Consider the following 18752-nt stretch of genomic DNA (forward strand, 5'->3'; position numbering starts at 1 on the left):
AATATTCCTTCTTTTATTATCATTATTTTTTATTTTTTTGGTTTGAAGAATTTCCTTAACCATTCTTGTTTTCTAGTTAATTTTTTATTTTTTAAATAATTACACAATATTATATTAGTTTCAGTTGTACAACATAGTGGTTGGACATTTATATAAGTTATGAAGTGATTACAGTAATAAATCTAGCACCCACATGATACCACACATACTTATTATAGTATTATTAACTGTATTCCCTATGCTATACCCTTTAAACATTCTTTAAGGATAGGTTGACTAGTAACACATTCTCTGATTTTCTTTCATGAGAGAATGTGTTGATTCTTCCTTCTGTGGATAGTTTTCCCAAATGTATGACTTCCTGTTGACAGTTTTTTTTATCATTTAAAAGATGTGACACGTTCTCGCTTTCAATATTTCTGATGAGAAACTGCTATTAGTCGAATTGATATGTCTATACATGTAGTACATCCTTTCTCAGTGGTTGCTCTCATGATTTTTTTCTTCGTCTTTAGTTTTCAGAAATTTAATTTTTATCTATGTAAGTGTGAATTTCTTTGGGTTTCTCCTATTTGATATTTGCACAGTTTCTTGAAACTGTTGTTTTACTCGTACGCTTTTCACTAAATTTGGGAGTTGCTCAGCCATCATTTTTTTCAAATACTTTTTCAGTCCTCCTTTCCTTCTCCTTTTCTTGGACTCTGATGGTACAAATGTTTGCTATTTTATTAAGGTTCCAAAGATCCCTGGTAGGAATGTATTCTTTAAAAAGAAAAAAAATGCTATTTTCTTTCTATTGTTTGAATTTTATAAATTCTATTGATCTATCCCCATGTTCACTGATTCTATCTTCTGTCACTTCCATTCCAGTATTAAACCCATTAGGTTTTGTATTTGTTACTGTATTTTTCAGTTATATAATTTTCATTTGGTTCTTTTTAAAAATAAATTCTATATTTTGGTGAGGTATTCTATTTTTTTTCCAAGAGAAAGTGTAATCATTTGTTGAAGCATTTTTATGATAGCTATTGAAAAGACTTTGAGAGATAATTCCAATCTAATTTATCTCTATGTTATGAGTCAATTATCTATTATCATTTAAGATAACAGTTTTCTGTTTCTTTGTGTGATGGGTAACTTTAAATTGAAACATGGACATTTTGGCTGTTATGTGATGAGACCCTGAATCCTATTTGAAGCTTCAATTTCAGTAGGCAATCACCTTGTTTAAGTTTACCACTCAGGTCCCTGGTCTCCTGTTGTCAGTTGAGCTTCCATATCTGCACCATGGTATCTACCCGACCTTCTGTCTGGCATGCTTCTCCCTCTTTCTGACTTTTCCACCTATAAATTCCCATTTATCTGACACAGAAGGGTACAGATGTCACTTCCAGGAAGGTGTGACTTACCCTGACAGTTAGTCACTATCTCCTTGATCTCATTCCTTAACCATACTTCCATAACTGTACTTTTCACAATGAAATGTATTTGTTTAGTTTTCTTCCTGTTTATAAGTGATCAGTGAGTTCTGAGAGTCTGGTTTCTGTTGAAAGTCCTACTGATTTTTAAGATCTGACCATAGGCAATTACAAAGTCTTCACTTGACAGGCCTCAAGAGAAAAAGCTGCCAGCCCCACACTAGACTTGGTGCACAGCCAATGCCTTCAATATCTTGTGGAGGAGTAGTCAGTGACTCTCATGCCTCTGCCTGGTCATGCTCTTACACGTATTTGCATTCCTAGCTCAGGTAACTTCATTCCTAGGTCTCTGAGGCCTGAGGCAGAGTCCTCTTCAGGTACCACAGTCAAGGCCTTCTTATCAGGAAGAGGAGGGGGAAAACCTGAAGACTTTTTTCCCCGTTCTGACTCAGTACCCTGTATCTTTCAACAACTGTCCCTTCCCCTCGCCCTCATCTCAACCTCACAGTCCATGAAACTGTTGAAGTCTTTTGTTCAGTGCACACTCAGGAGTGGCACAACCCTCTCCTCTGCACAGATACACTTGACCTTAGACTAGCACGCCAGTTCATGGGGGAAATGGAGGAGGGAGGAGTCATCGTGTGAATGTACTAGGACAGTAAATGATGAAAGGCTTCACTGCTATTTGATTTGGGCTCATTGTTCCTTAAATTAGCTGATCTAACAGCTGGCAGTAGAGGTCTCTCTTCCCCAACTGAGCTCCTCATTAGAAGGAAGTTCCTCATTGAGAAAAAGTTCCTCATTAGAAGGAGCTCTGTCTTATTCACATCACATCTAGTGTTTAGGAATATGCAGGTTTATAGCAGTTGTTAAATGCGTGTTAATGAACAAAACCATGGAAGGGCTTACAGCAGTGTTTTGTGTGTGTGTGTGTGTGTGTGTGAGAGAGAGAGAGAGAGAGAGAGAGAGACAGAGAGAGAGAGAAAGAGAGAGAGAGAAAATAAGGGAGAGAGGGGAATGTGGGATTTCAGGTAGGATTTAAAAATTAATTATAATTTTAATTATAATTTAAAATATAATTATAAATATAAAAATTAATAATAGATTTTAAAATAATAGATGTTGTTTGCATAGTTTTCTTAGCAGTTTCTCTGGACGTTACATGTAAATATTTTATGTATTGACATCGACATTTTGTCACTTGAAGAAAAATGTGCAAACCTCAATTAGGTCCCTTTTCCTCCCCACTTTTGAAATAACATTGCCTTGTGCACCACATCAGATAGTTTATAACTTTTGTTTCAACCATCAAATGATTTTTCAAAACTCATGAGGATAGTCTATTTTATTTTTGCTCTCTCAATTGTTTATTTTTTCCTTTCTAATGTTCTAACATTCCTTCTTTCATCATTTTTTTTTTGTTTGAAGAATTTCCTTTAACCATTTTTTCTGGTTTACTTTTATTTATTTTTTAAGTAATTACACAATATTATATTAGTTTCAGGTGTACAACATAGTGGTTAGACATTTATATAACTTATGAAGTGACCACCCCATAAATCTAGCACCCACATGATACCATACATAGTTATTATAATATTATTGTCTATATTCCATATGCTATACACTTTAACCATTCTTTAAGGATAGATTTACTAGCAACAAATTCTCTAATTTTCCTCCATCTGAGAATGTGTTGATTTTTTCTTCTAAAGGATACTTTTCCCAGATATAGGATTTCCTGTTGACAGTTCTTATATCACTTAAAAGGTGTGACACCTCCTGGCTTTCAATGTTTCTGATGAGAAATTTATGATTCAAATTGATGTTTCCATATATGCAGTACATCCTTTATCAATGATTGCTTTCATAATTTTTTTCCTCATCTTTAGTTTTCAGAAATTTAATTTTTAACTACGCAAATGTGAATTTCTTTCGGTTTCTCCTATTTGGTATTTGCTCAGTTTCTTGAAACTGTTGTTGTATGCTTTTCACTAAATTTGGAAGTTGATCAGCCATCATTTTTCCAAATACTTTTTCAGTCCTCCTATCTCTCTCCTCTCTTTCTAGGACTCTGATAATACAAATGTTATTTTGTTAAGGTCCCTGGAGGTGGGGTAGGGGAGCTTCTCTTTAAAAAAAAATTCTATTTTTTCTATTGCTTTAATTTGGTGAATTCTATTGATTTATTCCCATGTTCACTGATTCTATCTTCTGTCACTTCCATTCTATTATTGAGCCTATTAGATAAGTTTTGTTATTTGTTATTATATTTTTTCAGTTATACAATTTCCATTTGTTATTTTTTTATTTTTTTTTATTTTTATTTATTTATTTATTAGTTTCAGGTGTACAAGACAAGGTAATACTTAGACGTTCATCATTTATATCCCTCACACTGTGAACCCCTTCTCCCCCCATCCACTATCCCTCCGACCTCACACTGAACCATCACATTATATATATAAAATTATAGTTGGCATTCATTAATGTTTAGCTTCTGGTGTACAATGCCATGATCAGGTATGCACAGTATCCCTGAGGTGGTCTCCCAAATAGGACGCATGTCCATCGGATACCCAACAAAATCTTTACAACATTATTGAATACCTTACCCAAATTAATTTTCAAAAAAACCCTGAGGCCATCTTGTGGTCACCAGCTGCTCCCAAATCCCTTCACCTTTCCCCTTATCCCCAACGCCCCCTCCCACACCCATCTAACAACTCTCGGTTTTTTCTTTGTGTCCCCAAAACTGTTTCTGATTAGTTCATTCACATAGTCTTTTCTTTAGATTCCACATATAAGTGAGATCATATGGTACTTGTCTTTCTCTTTCTGACTTATTTCACTTAACATAAGGTTCTCTAGATCCATCCATGTTGCTGCAAATGATAAGATTTCTTTCTTCTTTATGGCTGTGTAATACTCCATTGTATAAATGTACCACAGCTTCTTAATCCAGTCATCTACCGATGGGCATTTCGGTTGTTTCCATATCTTGGCTATTGTGTAAAGTGCTGCAATAAACATAGGAGTGCATACAGATTTTTGAATTGGAGTTTTGGATTTCTCCGGGTAGATGCCTAGGAGTGAAATTACTGAATCATAGGGTAGTTCCATTTTCAGATTCCTGAGATACCTCCATACTGTTTTCCATAGTGGCTGCACTAATCTGCAATCCCACCAACAGTGCACTAGCGTTCCCTTTTCTCCACATCCGCGCCAGCATTTGTTGTTTGTTGATTTATTGATGATAGCCATTTTGACTGGAGTGAGGTGGTATCTCATTGTGGTTTTTATTTCCATTTCTCTGATGGTTAGTGAGGTTGAGCATTTCTTCATATGTCTTCTTGCCTTCTGTATGTCCTTTTTAGAAAAATGTCTCCTCAAGTCCTCTGCCCATTTTTTAATTGGGTTGTTTGTTTTTTTGGAGTTGAGTTGAGTAAGTTTTTTATAGATTTGTGATATTAATCCCTTATCAGATATATCATTGGCAAATATCTTTTCCCATACAGTAGGATCCCTTTTTGTTTTATTGATGGTTTCCTTTGCTGTGAAAAAACTTTTTAGTTTGATGTAATCCCACATGTTTATTTTTTCTCTTACTTCCCTCGCGCGAGGGGATATATCAGTGAAAATCTTACTCCGGGTAATGTCCATGAAGTTTCTTCCTATATTTTCTTCTAGATATTTTATGGTTTCAGATCTTACATTTAAGTCTTTAAGCCATTTTGAATTTGTTTTTGTATATGGTGTAAGGAGGTGGTCCAACTTCATTTTCTTGCATGTGTCTGTCCAGGTTTCCCAACACCACTTATTGAACAGACTGTCTTTACGCCATCGTACATTCTTGCTTCCATTGTCGTAGATTAGATGGGCATATAGGCATGGATTTACGTCTGGACTCTCTATTCTGTTTCATTGATCTATGTGTCTATTTTTATGCCAGTACCATGCTGTTTTGATTACTGTAGCCTTGTAGTATAGTTTGAAATGAGGTATCGTTATACCTCCCACTTTGTTCTTATTTCTCAAGATTGCTGAGGCTATCAGGAGTCTTTTATGGTCCCATATAAATTTTAGGATTATATGTTCTATTTCTGTGAAAAACGTTGTTGGTAGTTTGATAGGAATTGCGTTGAATATGTATATTGCCTTAGGCAGTATGGACATTTTAACTATATTAATTCTTCCTATCCATGAACATGGAATGTGTTTCCATCTATTTATGTCTTCTTTCATTTCTTTCTTCAGTGTCTTATAATTTTCTGAGTACAGATCTTTTACATCTTTGGTTAGATTTATTCCCAGATATTTTATAGTCTTTGGAGCAATTGTAAATGGAATTGTTTTTTTAATTTCTCCTTCTGCTATTTTATCATTGGTATATACAAATGCAACTGATTTCCGAATATTAATTTTATATCCTGCTACTTTACTAAATTCATCTATCAGTTCTAATAGTTTCTTGGTGGAGTCTTTAGGGTTCTCTATATATAGGATCATATCATCTGCATATAATGATAATTTTACTTCCTCCTTACCAATTTGGATGCCTTTTATTTCTTTCTCTTGTCTGATTGCTGTGGCTAGAACATCCAGCACTATGTTGAATAGAAGTGGAGAGAATGGGCAACCTTGTCTTGTTCCTGATCTTAGGGGGAATGGTTTTAGCTTTTCCCCATTGAGTATGATGTTAGCTGTGGGTTTGTCATATATGGCCTTTATTATGTTAAGATATGATCCCTCTATTCCCACTTTCTTAAGGGTTTTTATCATAAAAGGTTGCTGTATTTTATCAAATGCTTTTTCTGCATCTATTTATATGATCATGTGATTTTTATTTTTCATTTTGTTAATGTGGTGTATCACATTAATTGATTTGCGGATGTTGAACCACCCCTGCATACCAGGGATGAATCCCACTTGATCATGGTGTATGATCTTTTTAATGTATTGCTGAATTCTGTTCGCTAATATTTTGTTGAGGATTTTTGCATCTATCTTCATTAGAGATATTGGCCTGTAGTTTTCCCTTTTTTGTGGTGTCTTTGTCTGATTTGGGGATCAGGTGATAGTGGCTTCGTAAAAAGTGTTTGGGAGTCTTCCCTCCTTCTGGATTTCTTGGAAGAGCTTGAGGAGAATAGGTGATAATTCTTTTTGAACGTTTTGTAAAATTCACCTGTAAAGCAATCTGGTCCAGGGCTTTTGTTTGTTGGGAGATTGTTGATTACTGATTCAATTTCCCTGCTGGTAATCAGTCTATTTAGGTTCTCTGTTTCTTCTTGAGTTAGCCTTGGAAGGTTGTGCGCCTCTAGAAAATTGTCCATTTCTTCAAAGTTGTCAAATTTGTTGGCATATAGTTGCTCATAGTAATTTCTTAAAATTTTTTGTATTTCTGTGGTGTCTGTTGTCACTTCTCCTCTTTCATTTCTGATTTTATTAATTTGGGTCCTCTCTCTCCTTTTTTTAATGAGTCTGGCTAAAGGTTTGTCAATTTTGTTTATCTTCTCTAAGAACCAACTCTTGGATTCATTGATCTTTTGTATTGTTTTTCTGGTTTCCATTTCATTTATTTCTGCTCTGATCCTTATTATCTCCTTCCTTGTGCTCCCTTTGGGTTTATTTTGCTGTTCTTTTTCCAGATCCCTTAAGTGTGAAGATAAACTGTCAATTAGTGATGTTTCTTGTTTCTTTAGGTAGGCCTGCAGTGCTATGAACTTCCCTCTTAGGACTGTTTCGCAACATCCCATAGATTTTGGGTCGTCGTGTTCTCATTCTCATTTGTCTCAAGATATCTTTTGATTTCTTCTTTGATCTGCTGCTTGACCCATTCATTATTTAGCAACATGTTATTTAGCCTCCATGAATTGGTGTATCTTCCTGGTTTTTTTCCCCTGTAGTTCATTTCTAATTTAATAGCACTGTGGTCAGAGAAGACAATTGGTATGATTAAAATTTTCTTAAATTTATCAAGGCTTGTTTTGTGTCCTAACATATGATCTGTCTTAGAGAATGTTCCATGTGCACTTGAGAAGAACGTGTATTCTGCAGCATTGGGGTGAAATGCTCTGAAAATATCAATTAAATCCAACTGCTCCAAAGTATCATTTAAGGCTGTTGTTTCCATATTGATTTTCTGTCTGGAGGACCTGTCCCTTGTTGTCAGAGGTGTCTTGAAGTCCCCTACTATGATAGAGTTGCTGTTGATCTCTGTCTTTATGTCCATCAATACCTGTTTTATATATTTAGGTGCTCCTATGTTAGGTGCATAGATGTTTACTAGAGTTATGTCCTCTTGTCGGATTGACCCCTTTATTATTATATAGTGCCCATCTTTGTCTTTTAATATGTTCTTCATTTTAAAGTCTATTTTGTCAGATATAAGTATTGCAACTCCAGCTTTTTTTTTGCTTCCATTTGCATGAAATATGTTACTCCAACCCTTCACTTTCAGCCTGTGTGTGTCTTTTGATCTGAAATGAGTCTCTTGTATACAGCATATACAAGGGTCTTGTTTCCTTATCCACTCAGCCACCCTATGTCTCTTGATTGGAGCGTTTAATCCATTTACATTTAAAGTGATTATTGATAGGTACATAGTTATTGCCATTTTTAAATTTGTAGTAAATTGTTTTCATCTTTCTTCTATTTACAGAAGTCCTTTTAGTATTTCTTGCAATGCTGGCTTGGTTGTAATAAATTCTTTCAGTTTGTTCTTTTCTGGGAAGCTCTTTATCTCTCCATCAACTTTAAATGTAGCCTTGCTGGATAAAGCAATCTAGGTTGTAGGCCTTTGTGTTCCATCACTTTGAGTATCTCCTGCCACTCCCTCCTGGCCTTCAATGTTTCTGTAGAAAAGTCATTTGATAGTCTTATGGGAGTTCCCTTGTATGTAACCTTCTGCCTTTCTCTTGCTGCTTTCAAGATTCTCTCTTTGTCTTTAAGCTTTGCCATTTTAACTATAACGTGTCTTGGTGTGGGCCTGTTTGGGTTTATCCTGGTTGGAACTCTCTGCACTTCCTGGGCTTGTATGTTGGTTTCCTTCATCAGGTTAGGGAAGTTTTCGGACATTATTACCTCAAATATGTTCTCAATTTCTTGCTTCTTCTCTTCGCCTTCTGGTATTCCTATGATGCGCATGTTGTTGCGCTTGATGTTATCCCAGAGATAACATCAAGAGGGATGGGTTATTCCTCTTAACCCATCTTCATTGTTTTTCATTCCTTTTTCTTTCTGTTGTTCAGTTTGAGTGATCTCTGCTAACTTGTCTTCTAAGTCGCTGATTCGATCCTCTGCTTCATCTAACCTGCTGGTCATTCCTTCAAGTGAGTTCTTAATTTGGGTAATTGTGTTCTTTAGTTCTAGCTGGTTGTTCGTTAAGATTTCTACATCCTTTTTTAGTTCTAACTGGTTGTTCTTTATGATTTCTATATCCTTCTTTATGTCTTCTCTAAGCTCCTTAAACATTCTTATTACCAGTGTTCTGAACTCTGTCTCTGACATGTTGGTTACCTCTGCTTCATTTGGTTCCAGTTGTGGAGGTTTCTTCTGTTCTTTTATTTGGGACATGTTTCTTTGTCTCCCCATTCTGACTGACTCTCTGTGTTTGCTTTGATGTAGTAGGAAGATCCCCTAGAGCTCTTAGTTCTTGCTGGGTTATCTTATGTATTATGTGTCCTTTATATTTGACTTGGACTACTTCGTTGTTCTCTGCATGTGCTCCACAGGTGGTTCGTGTGTTTAGTATATCGTCCTGTTCAAGAAGAACTTTAATTGCTTTTTGCTTGTGAGTAGGTGGGTTTAACTCCTAGGCCGTCTAGTTGTGAAACTTGGCTCTGCCCACCGCAGGGTGTTCTGCTGGGTGAAGGTTGGCCACTTAAATGAGGTTTGGCCTCTATGGGGTCTTGTGCCTTCAGAGAATTCCCTCTGGGTGTGTGACTTGTAGGTCAAACCCGGTAGTACTCTGGTTTGGTCCAGAGTTGGCTTCTGGATATGTTGAATCTTGTGCCTCTTAAGCTGGGCCCTGTTAGGGCAGTTTCAGCACAAATCAAGTTACCAAGTACAACAACAACAAAGAAAACAAATCAAGTACATTCACATGTAAAATACAACCGATAATCCCCACTCAACATAGGCAAAGATATGAAAGAAATAAAGACAGAACAAAGCAAATCACAACAAGCAGAAAGAAAAAAAAAAGAAGAAAAGAAAGAAAAAAAAGAAAAAGAAAAGAAAAGAAAAAAGAGAAAAAAAAAACCAAAAAAAAAAACAAAAAAAAAAAAACACAAAAACCACCAAGCAAAGCAAAACAGAACGCAGCACCAGTCTTGGCTTAAGCCCACCAAGTAATGTCCAGGTTGTCCTCCGCTGTGCCAAAGAGTTCCCTGCCTAGTGCGCAGGCAGCGCTAGTCACCTGGTGCCCAGAGTGAATTTGGGAGTGTAGATTTAAATGCGAGGGGCTGAGGGGTCTGGATGACAGTTTTCAGAGAGACGATGCAGTTTCTGTCCTTTCCTGCACAAATGCACGCTGAGAGTAGCTCCACCAGCCCTGTGCCCAGTACTCCTGAGTCTTAGGGCCCTCCTTCCGTGGGTGTGTGGGAGGGGGCGGGCGGGAGATCTCTAAGCTGCTGAAAGCCGGGAGCTGCGTCTGCCGCTTACTGCTGAACTCAGGGAGTGCTTCCGCGGTTGCCCTTGCCCCGCCCCAGGCCAGCCAGAAAGGGTGGGCGCTGGGGATGGAGGGGTCTTCTCCCTCCCAGGCCAGCCACGTCACACTCCTCCCGCAGGCCTGAAAAGGTGGTGGCTGGAGGTGTGGGAGTCTCCTCTCTCCTCGTCCAGCGAAAATCCCCTCCTCCCAGCCTCTTCCGAAGGTCAGAGCTGGCTGCCAATCTTCCCAGTGCCTGAGCACAGACGCCCCTCTGTAATCTGACACTACTCCTCAGTTCAGGGGTCAGTTTAAGTCTCTGGAAGGGCGGGGGGAGGATTCGAAAAGCGCGGTGACGGGCCCAGGTGTGGCGTCTGAGTTCTTTGTCTGCCCTAGGGCCCACGAGCTGCCCGCCCCGGCGGAAGCGATCAGCTGTGGGACGCAGGGAAAGAGCCCACCTCCTGGACCCTGTGCTCTCCGCTGCACCCTGGGCTCCCTTGGGACTCTAGAGCCCCGGGTGCTGCCTGCCGCTGCTCCTATGGGCACGCTCCTCTTGCCCTCCTAGCTCCTCCCCCGCTTGCCCAACTAGCGCACCTCAAAGCAAACCTCCACGAGTCTCCGCTCCATCCTGGGAGCCGCGCAGCGCAGCGGTTGCTGTACGGCCTGGGCTCCGCTGTGTGGGGGTTAGTGTTTTCACTTCGTGCCCCTCTCTCCTCCCCGGCTTGCCTAACTAGCGCACTCCAAAGCAAACCTTCCACGAGTCTGCGCTCGTCGTCCTGGGCGCCGCGGCGGCGGTTGCCGCTGGCCTCGGCTCCACGGGGGTGGGGGTGGGGGTGGGGGGGCGCGCTTCCACTTCGCTGTCTTGCCTCCTCCCCTGCTTGCAATCCGCGCACACCTTCAGGTAATTCCTCCACGAGTCTCCCCGCTGTTCTGCGTGTTCTATATCTCCCTGTGTCTTTAGAGCTGCGGTTTACCGCCGCTGCCGCCGCCGCCGCCCTAATTCCACCACGAGACCACGCGTTTCCACTCCACTCCCTTTCTTCTTCCCCTGCTCGCCCAATTTGCGCACCTTCAAGTAATCCTTCCACGAGTCTCTTAGGAGTCTCTTAGCTGTTCTGCGTGATGAGCAAAGAGTTGTTTGATGGGTTATATGTCCCGTTTGTAATAAGATCCGGAGGAGAACTCAGAAAATGTGCCCCGCTGCCGCCATTCCTATGATGTCAATCTCCCATTTGTTTTTTTTAAAAATAAATTCTATGTTCTGGTGAGGTATTTTATTTTCCATTCTCTTCAAGATAAATTGAATTCATTTGTTGAGAGATTTTTATGATAGCTATTGAAAAGTCTTTGTAAGATAATCCAGTCTAATTTATCTCTGTGTTGGCATGAGTCAATTATCTATTATCATTTAAGGTAACAGTTTTCTGTTTCTTTGCATGATGGCTAATTTTTAATTGAAAACTGGATATTTCGGCTATTATGTTATAAGACCCTGAATCCTATTTGAAGCTTCAATTTCAGTAGGCAATCACCTTGTCTAAGTTTATCACTCAGGTCCCCTGGTCTACTGTAGTCAGTTGAGCTTCCATGTCTGGTTTTTGCACCATGGTATCTACCTGACCTTCTGTCTGGCATGCTTCTCCCTCTTTCTGACTTGTCCACCTATAAAATTCCCCTTCATTTGACACAGGAGGATACAAATGTCTCCTCCAGGAAAGTGCAACACCCCCTAACAGTTAATCACTATCTCCTTGACCTCGTTCCTTAACTGTACTTTCTTTTTTTTTTTTTTTTGATTATTAATCTTTTATTATATACCTTAATAGTGGAATAAGTTATTATTTTTGGTCAGCACATATATGCAATTAATACAGGGGTGGTTTAGGCTAATTTTCAGGACTTTGTTTTAAGTCCCCCTCCCTTCTCTCCTTCAACGTAGTCACTGTTTGGTGGTTGCTTCCAGTAAGTCCTTTGCTTCATTTATTTTGGTTGCTAAGTACGGAGATCCACCTTTATCTGGGTGATTCAAAATCATGATTCTCCTGTGAGCTGTTCTAATCTTGGCCTTGCCAGCAGATAGGCTTACACCCAAAATAAGACTAGCTTCTCGCCTACTCATTTTCTGTTCAAACCCTCCTTTATAGTAGGATGACAGGCTAAGAGTTGCAATCTTCTTTGCAGTTTCTGTGATTGCTTGTTCTAGAGGTTTCCAGATGTGAAATGCAAAGCGACCTGCAAATGCAAAAGCTGCGACACCCAGTCCTACAGCTATCAAACTTCTTGCCAGTCCCCGGTGGGGCTCCGCGCCCGGCCCCGCGGGGCGCGGCAGCGAGTACTCGGCGTCGCGCAGGCCCTCGCCGGCGGCCACGCGGCCTGGGGCGGCCATGGCTGTGCCTGTACTTTCATAGTTGCACTTTTCACAATGAAATGCGTTTGTTTAGTTTTCTCACTGTTTACTCAGTGAATTCTGAGAGTCTGGTTCCTGGTGAAAATCCTACTGATTTTTAAGATCTGACCATAGGCAATTAGAAAGTCTTTACTTGACAGGCCTCAAGAGAAAAAGCTGCCTGCCCCACAATAGCCTTGCTGCACAACCAATGCCTTCAGTATATTGAGTAGCTGTAGTCAACGACTCTCATGCCTCTGCCAGTTCATGCTCTTACACATACCATGTTTCCCCCAAAATAAGACCTACCCTGAAAATAATCCCCAGTTAAGATCTCAGCCAGACAGACACATTTAGTATGTTATAACGATGTTCCAGAAGAAGATGACATGACTGTATTTAAATAAATGTAGATTGTTTTACATGAAAAAATAAGACATCCCCTGAAAATAAGCCCTAAAGGAGCAACAATTAATGAAAGACCCGGTCTTTTTTGGAGGGAAACATGGTATTTGCATTGCTAGCCCAGGTGCCTTCATTCCTAGGTCTCTCTGCCTGGGGCAGAGTCTTCTTCAGGTGCCACTGTCAAGGGCTCCTTATCAGGAAGAGGAGGGGGAAAGCTTGAAGACATTGTTCCCCACTCTGACTCAGCACCCTATAATTTTCCACAACTAGCTCTTCCCCTTGCCCACTTCCCAACCTCACAGTCCATGAAACTGTTAAAGTCTTTTGTGCAGAGCACTCTCAAGAGTGACACAACCCCCTCCTCTGCACAGATACACTTGACCTTAGACTAGCACGCCAGTTCATGGGGGAAATGGAGGAGGGAGGAGTCATCGTGTGAATGTACTAGGACAATAAATGATGAAAGGCTTCACTGCTATTTGATTTGGGCTCATTATTGCTTTAATTAGCTGATCTAACAGCTGGCAGTTTGGATCTCTCTTCCCCAGCTGAGCTCCTGCAAAGTTCCTCATTAGAAGGAGCTCTGTCTTATTCATATCATATCTAGTATTTAGGAATATGCAGGTTTATAGCAGTTGTTAAATGCGTGTTAACTGAACAAAGACCATTGGAAGGGCTTACAGCAGTGTTATAAGTGTGTATGTGTCTGTGAGAGAAAATGAGGGAGAGAAGGAGTGTGGGATGTTTATTTCTATGAGCTTTATGAATCTGGCTCAGAACTTCTGTGGCCTTGGAAGATGATCTTTGCTTTCATCCCTTTCCTGTTTTCTCCCAAGGGTTGGGCTCAGCTCCTCTGGTTTCTATCATGGGGTATGTTGATGGAGGCATCCAGCTGCTCTGCAATTCCTCAGGCTGGTTTCACCAGCCCACAGTGAAGTGGAAAGGCCCACAAGGACATGATTTGCCCTCATACTCAAAGGTGAATGCAGACAGACATGGCCTGTTTGATGTGGAGACTTCCCTTATAGTCCAAGAAAATGCTGGGAGCATATCATGTTCTATCCAGTATCCTGACCAGAGCCAAGAGGTGGAATCCAGCATATTGATAAGGGGTGAGTGGGGAAGAGGAAGAACGGGGGGGAGGGGTTCATATTTGTGTAGCCCAGAGGGAGAAAACCATGCTCTATCATAGGGTTGTTGTGTAGTATTGTCCAATTTTAATGATTAGTTTTGAAAGTCTAAGGTCTATGAGATATTAAGGTAATAGCATAAAATTTGATTAGGTGGAAACAATTGTTTACAATCACAATTGTTTACAAGTGTGGTTATCTTTCTGATGCAACCTCCAAAATCAACTCACACACAATTTAAGAAAGCTAACTTGAGGAATGAGGGAGAAAAAATGTTTGCTCATTAAAGAAAAATACTTGTAAATAAGTACTAAAACATTACTCTGTGAAACAGAATAGAATAAAAAGCGGATAATTTCAGGAGGGATTTAAAAATAATAGGATAATAAATGTAAACCCAAATATGTCAATAATCACAATCAATGTAAAAGGAGTTAAACTGTAAAAGGAGTTAAAGAATGTCAGACTGGATTTTTAAAAACTCAGTGGTTACAATTCTTAGAGAAAATTATACTACATATGAGTTAGTCATTGACACATTTTTAAAATAGAAAAAGCATAACAGAAAAATGTTAACCAAAGGAGTACCATTATAGATATATTAGTCAAGAAAAAAGTCTTAAGAAAAAAAACCATTATTAGGATAGTTATTTCAGAACATAAAAAGTTTATTCACTAGAAAACTGAAAAAATATAAATATGTATGCACCTTAAAGTATATCTCAACATACATAAAGCAAATATTAATAAAAATATAGGGATAAATTAAAATACTGTGAGTTCTAAAACTGATTAAATAAGTAAACATAATTAGTAAGATTATAAACGATTTTATATGGAAATTAACAGTCCTGATCTAACAGACATTCTTAAAAGACTTCACCTACAAAAAAAAAATCATTGTTTTGAAGCACACATGCAATATTTACAAGCTTTTACCAGGTACTTACACATAAATTTGGAATCGACTTGTCTAGTTCTAAGAAAACTCTATTGAGATTTTCAATAGAATTATATTGAATATATATATCAATTCTGGAATAAAGACACGTTTAAAATATTTCTTCTTGTTACCTGTAAGAAGTTATATTGTTCTGTTTATTTTAATTGTTCTTAGTGTCTTTTAATAAAGTTTTATATATCCCATAAAATGTTTGCAAACTCTTATGAAGATGTGTAAAATAGAAGTTTGACATTGCATGTAACAGCATGTGAAGGAAAGTCCATTCAAATAAATGATGCTGGTACAGTTGTTATTAGTTTAGAAGAAAATAAAATTGAACCCATACCTCATTTTATATAGAAAAATAAAATCCAGATGGAGCAAGAATTATGAAAAAGTGCATGTAGAAGAAACATGTAGAAGAAATGTAGAAGAAATGATAGAAAACTATTTTTTAAATCTTGGGATATGAGTTGATCCCTTAAATGAGAATCAAAGTGCTTTTACTGTTCAGTGGTCACTGAGGGTTCTGTGGAATTATTTTTCAGAGGAAATTTTCCAGCCTGTAACCTGGCGCATGAGATCCATTTTACTGGGAGTACTCCTCTCTGTCCTGTGTGTTGGTGTCATAGGTCTGACAATTTACTTCCACAAATTGAAGGGTAAGTGACAGAGAGAAGCAGGGGCCCGACGCTTATTCATGCATCCAGCAGTGCTAGGATCAAAGATACTCCCACACATCTCCTGGGTCTGGGAATCCTGCCCCAGGTTCCAGGACCCCATCACCTGGGCCACAGCAACCACAGTTCTCACCTCAAGCCAGGATGGCTGGAAATGGCTCCCTTAGGAAATGACAGCCCCACCAGGCCCATCTTCCTCACAAAGGGCCCAGAATTAGGGGAACAATGATTTTCACTATCTGTAGGGCTGATATAAATGTCTAACATGACCAAGACTCCAGTAAAAAAAACTTTCAGTGTACTTAAAAAGATTTCACAGCAGAAGAAGTGGAAGTAAAGACAACAAAATAAATAATATTCAGATTCAATAGGAGATTTTACCCCAAGAACTTGTTTTTTCCTCCTTGGAGATGATACTGACCCTTGAGAACATGTGCTGTGATCCCATCTTCACTCCAGCTTCTCTTGCATCTCACCTTCCCTTCCTGATAACTTCCATCTCCACTGCCACAGGATCCCATTGTCAGCCCCTCCCTTCAGCACGAACGTTCCTGATGTCTTCTTTTATCCCAGATAGAGACATTCACCAGAGGGGTGTGGGGATGGGGGCACAAAAGGAGAGTTCTGGAATGAGACCATGTCATTCACCTGCAGTTCATCCCCCTGACAAATGAGCCAGGGCTGTGTTTGTACCTTACACACTACTGTGTCTACCAATGGATATTCTGTTTCTGTTTCAGGGAAACTCAAGGCAGAATTGGGTAAGTGTCTTGTCATGTTCTGAGCCTTCCCCACCGTTCCCCTGGGTCCCTCCTGTTCCACAGTTTGAGCCACCTGGGGGTTGTCTTGGCTCCAGACTGGATGGGAAGGATGGGCAGGCCAGTGAGGGCAGCTGGTTCAACTCCCCCCGTCCCTCCACATCCATTGACTAATGAACTGATCCTCAGAAAGGTAGGGGGATTAGGATGGGCATTGGGATCCTGAAACCCACTAAAATAGTCTACAGGTTTGGTTTATTGGTGCATTCTGTGGAGAAAAGAACCATAGATTTCATGAGCTCTCTGGGGGTATAAAACTGGAGTGGTGAAGAGCCTGTGGGGCATCTCCAAAAATCTCCTGCCTGGCTTGATACTCTGAGACAAGCATTCAAGGCTTGTATCAGGCCAGAATATTCTGTTTTTTGTGTCATGGAAAGACCAGGAAATTGGGTAAGAGTGTTGTAGAGCTTTCCTCTCACACCTCCCCTACACCCCTGTTCTGTGATTTCAGCCTCTTGTGTGTTTTTGGTTTTCAGACTGGAGAACGGAGCATGGAGTGGAAGGTGAGAGAAGCTATTCCCTCTACCCCCATTATATCTCCTTACATGTCCATAGTTTTTGAATCTTGAGACCCTGAGGCCATGGGTCTCTACAGAAGCTAGCTTGTGATGGGGACCCTGAAACTCTCTGCAGATGCTGGGGGAGGTGCATTTGTAGAGCACCCCATGGCCTTTAGCAGATCTCTGGTGGACCCATAACACCCACAAAGGTTAACTGCCCTGGTCTCCTGTCTCCCTGCCTCCTGCTCTCCATGTGAGCACTGACCCTCCTTCTCTGTCTGCTTTTTTTCAGAACTGAGAGAGGCCCAGAAACATGCAGGTACCAATGCCTGAGGGGTGACAGTGGGACAGAGCCGAGGGTGGGCATGGGAGAGGGAGCCATCAGATACAGATATGGCGAAGAGGAACATTGAGACATTCTGGACTGCAGATTATAAATCTGTGAGGCCCAGATCCACTCTGGAGGGCAACAGCCCCACATTCATTTCTTGGCCCAGGACTAGGAGGGGAGAGGACAGGGGACAGGGTCAGCCAGATTAGGGGTCAGAGGCTAAGCTCCAGGGACCAAGGGCACTAATGACTGTCCAAGAGGATAGCCTGAGGGGGAAAAGGGTGAAGTTGGGCAGGACTCAGAATGGAAGGGAGAGGTTAGAGGGGATGATCCAGGTCTCACAAAGTCAGACAGTGGACGCATGTGGAGGTACAGTAGTAGAGCTGGGGTGATATACAGGTCCAAGGACCTCACAGTTAAGCATCACCAGGCATTGGTGAGGCCCCAAGGCCCGACTGAAGATGAGGGAGGTGCGAGGGCTGTGTCTGATGGAGCCTCTGGCTGTGGGACCTCTCCTGATCCCACCCCGAGCCAGTCTGCAGTAGGAGGGGGTGACCTCTCCATCAAGCACTGGTCCCTCCTCAGTAACTCATGCTCTCTCTTTTTGTGACACCCCAGTGGAGGTGACTCTGGACCCAGAGACAGCTCACGTCCAGCTCTGCATTTCTGATCCGAAAACCGTGTGCTATAAGAACATTTGGCAGAAGTTTCCCTACTCAGACAAGAGATTTACAAGGAAGTGTGTGGTGGCCTTTCAGGGATTCCAGGAAGGAAAACATTACTGGGAAATAGAAGTGGGACACAATGTAATGTGGTGTGTGGGAGTGTGCCAGGATGACGTGGACAGGAAGGTGACACATGTGACTTTGTCTCCCAACAATGGGTACTGGGTGTTCGGACGGAAGAGAGAAAATCAGTATCTCACATACAAAACCGATAAAGTTAACATTTCTCTGAGAACATGCCCTACACGAGTAGGGGTCTTCCTAGACTACGAGGGTGGGGCCATCTCCTTCTTCAATGTAAACGATCAGTCCCTCATTGACACCCTGGAACATCAGTTTGAAGGGTTATTGAGGCCCTACATTGAGCATTATGTGAGTGATGAGAAAAATGTGACTCCCATAGCGATCTGCCCTGTGTCCCAGGGTTCAGAAGAAAAAGCACCTTCTGACACAGACAACCTGGAGCCCTCCCCACAGGTGACCACACCCTTCCTGCCCAGAGGGAATCACACCTCACACTCTCCCTCAGGACACTGAGCTTCCTCTCAGGCTCCAGAGCCCTGCAGCAGACAGCAGCATGGCTTCCAGATGAGGCGGCTGGCCCATCCATGTGGGGTCAGGGGTCAGCTGCCCTGAGACAGGAGGGAAGAAGGCTGACAGCACATTTTGTTTGCACCAACTCTGCAGCCAAAGGACCTTAGACAAGAAACAAGCTCTCAGGCTCCTCACCTGTAAAACAGACAGGAATTCCCACCTCAGAGTCCAGTGA

General features: G+C 40.8%; 2 protein-coding genes across 2 annotated transcripts in view; one reads left to right on the forward strand and one right to left on the reverse strand.

Moving 5' to 3' along the window:
* Positions 1-18752, forward strand: part of LOC308491965 (butyrophilin-like protein 3) — a gene marked incomplete at both ends in the record, with an annotated part of 100582 nt that extends 81830 nt beyond the window's left edge. The window contains 7 exon segments of the mRNA XM_081036192.1: positions 13693-13968; positions 16350-16370; positions 16904-16930; positions 17220-17246; positions 17877-18502; positions 18505-18574; positions 18577-18752. Of these exon segments, the coding sequence (XP_080892318.1) occupies positions 13693-13968; positions 16350-16370; positions 16904-16930; positions 17220-17246; positions 17877-18502; positions 18505-18574; positions 18577-18752 (1223 nt within the window).
* LOC308491734 (dnaJ homolog subfamily C member 15-like) lies at positions 11908-12453 on the reverse strand. The gene has a single exon (XM_081035742.1). It carries the CDS (start codon positions 12449-12451, stop codon positions 12005-12007), a length of 447 nt encoding a protein of 148 aa, XP_080891868.1. The 5' UTR covers positions 12452-12453; the 3' UTR covers positions 11908-12004.

The sequence above is a fragment of the Rhinolophus hipposideros genome (assembly GCF_964194185.1).
Source record: "Rhinolophus hipposideros genome assembly, chromosome: 23".
Lineage (NCBI taxonomy): Eukaryota > Metazoa > Chordata > Mammalia > Chiroptera > Rhinolophidae > Rhinolophus > Rhinolophus hipposideros.

Excerpts from the sequence above, each read along its gene's own strand:
- LOC308491734 (XM_081035742.1), bottom strand. The coding sequence starts at position 12,451 with ATGGCCGCCCCAGGCCGCGTGGCCGCCGGCGAGGGCCTGCGCGACGCC.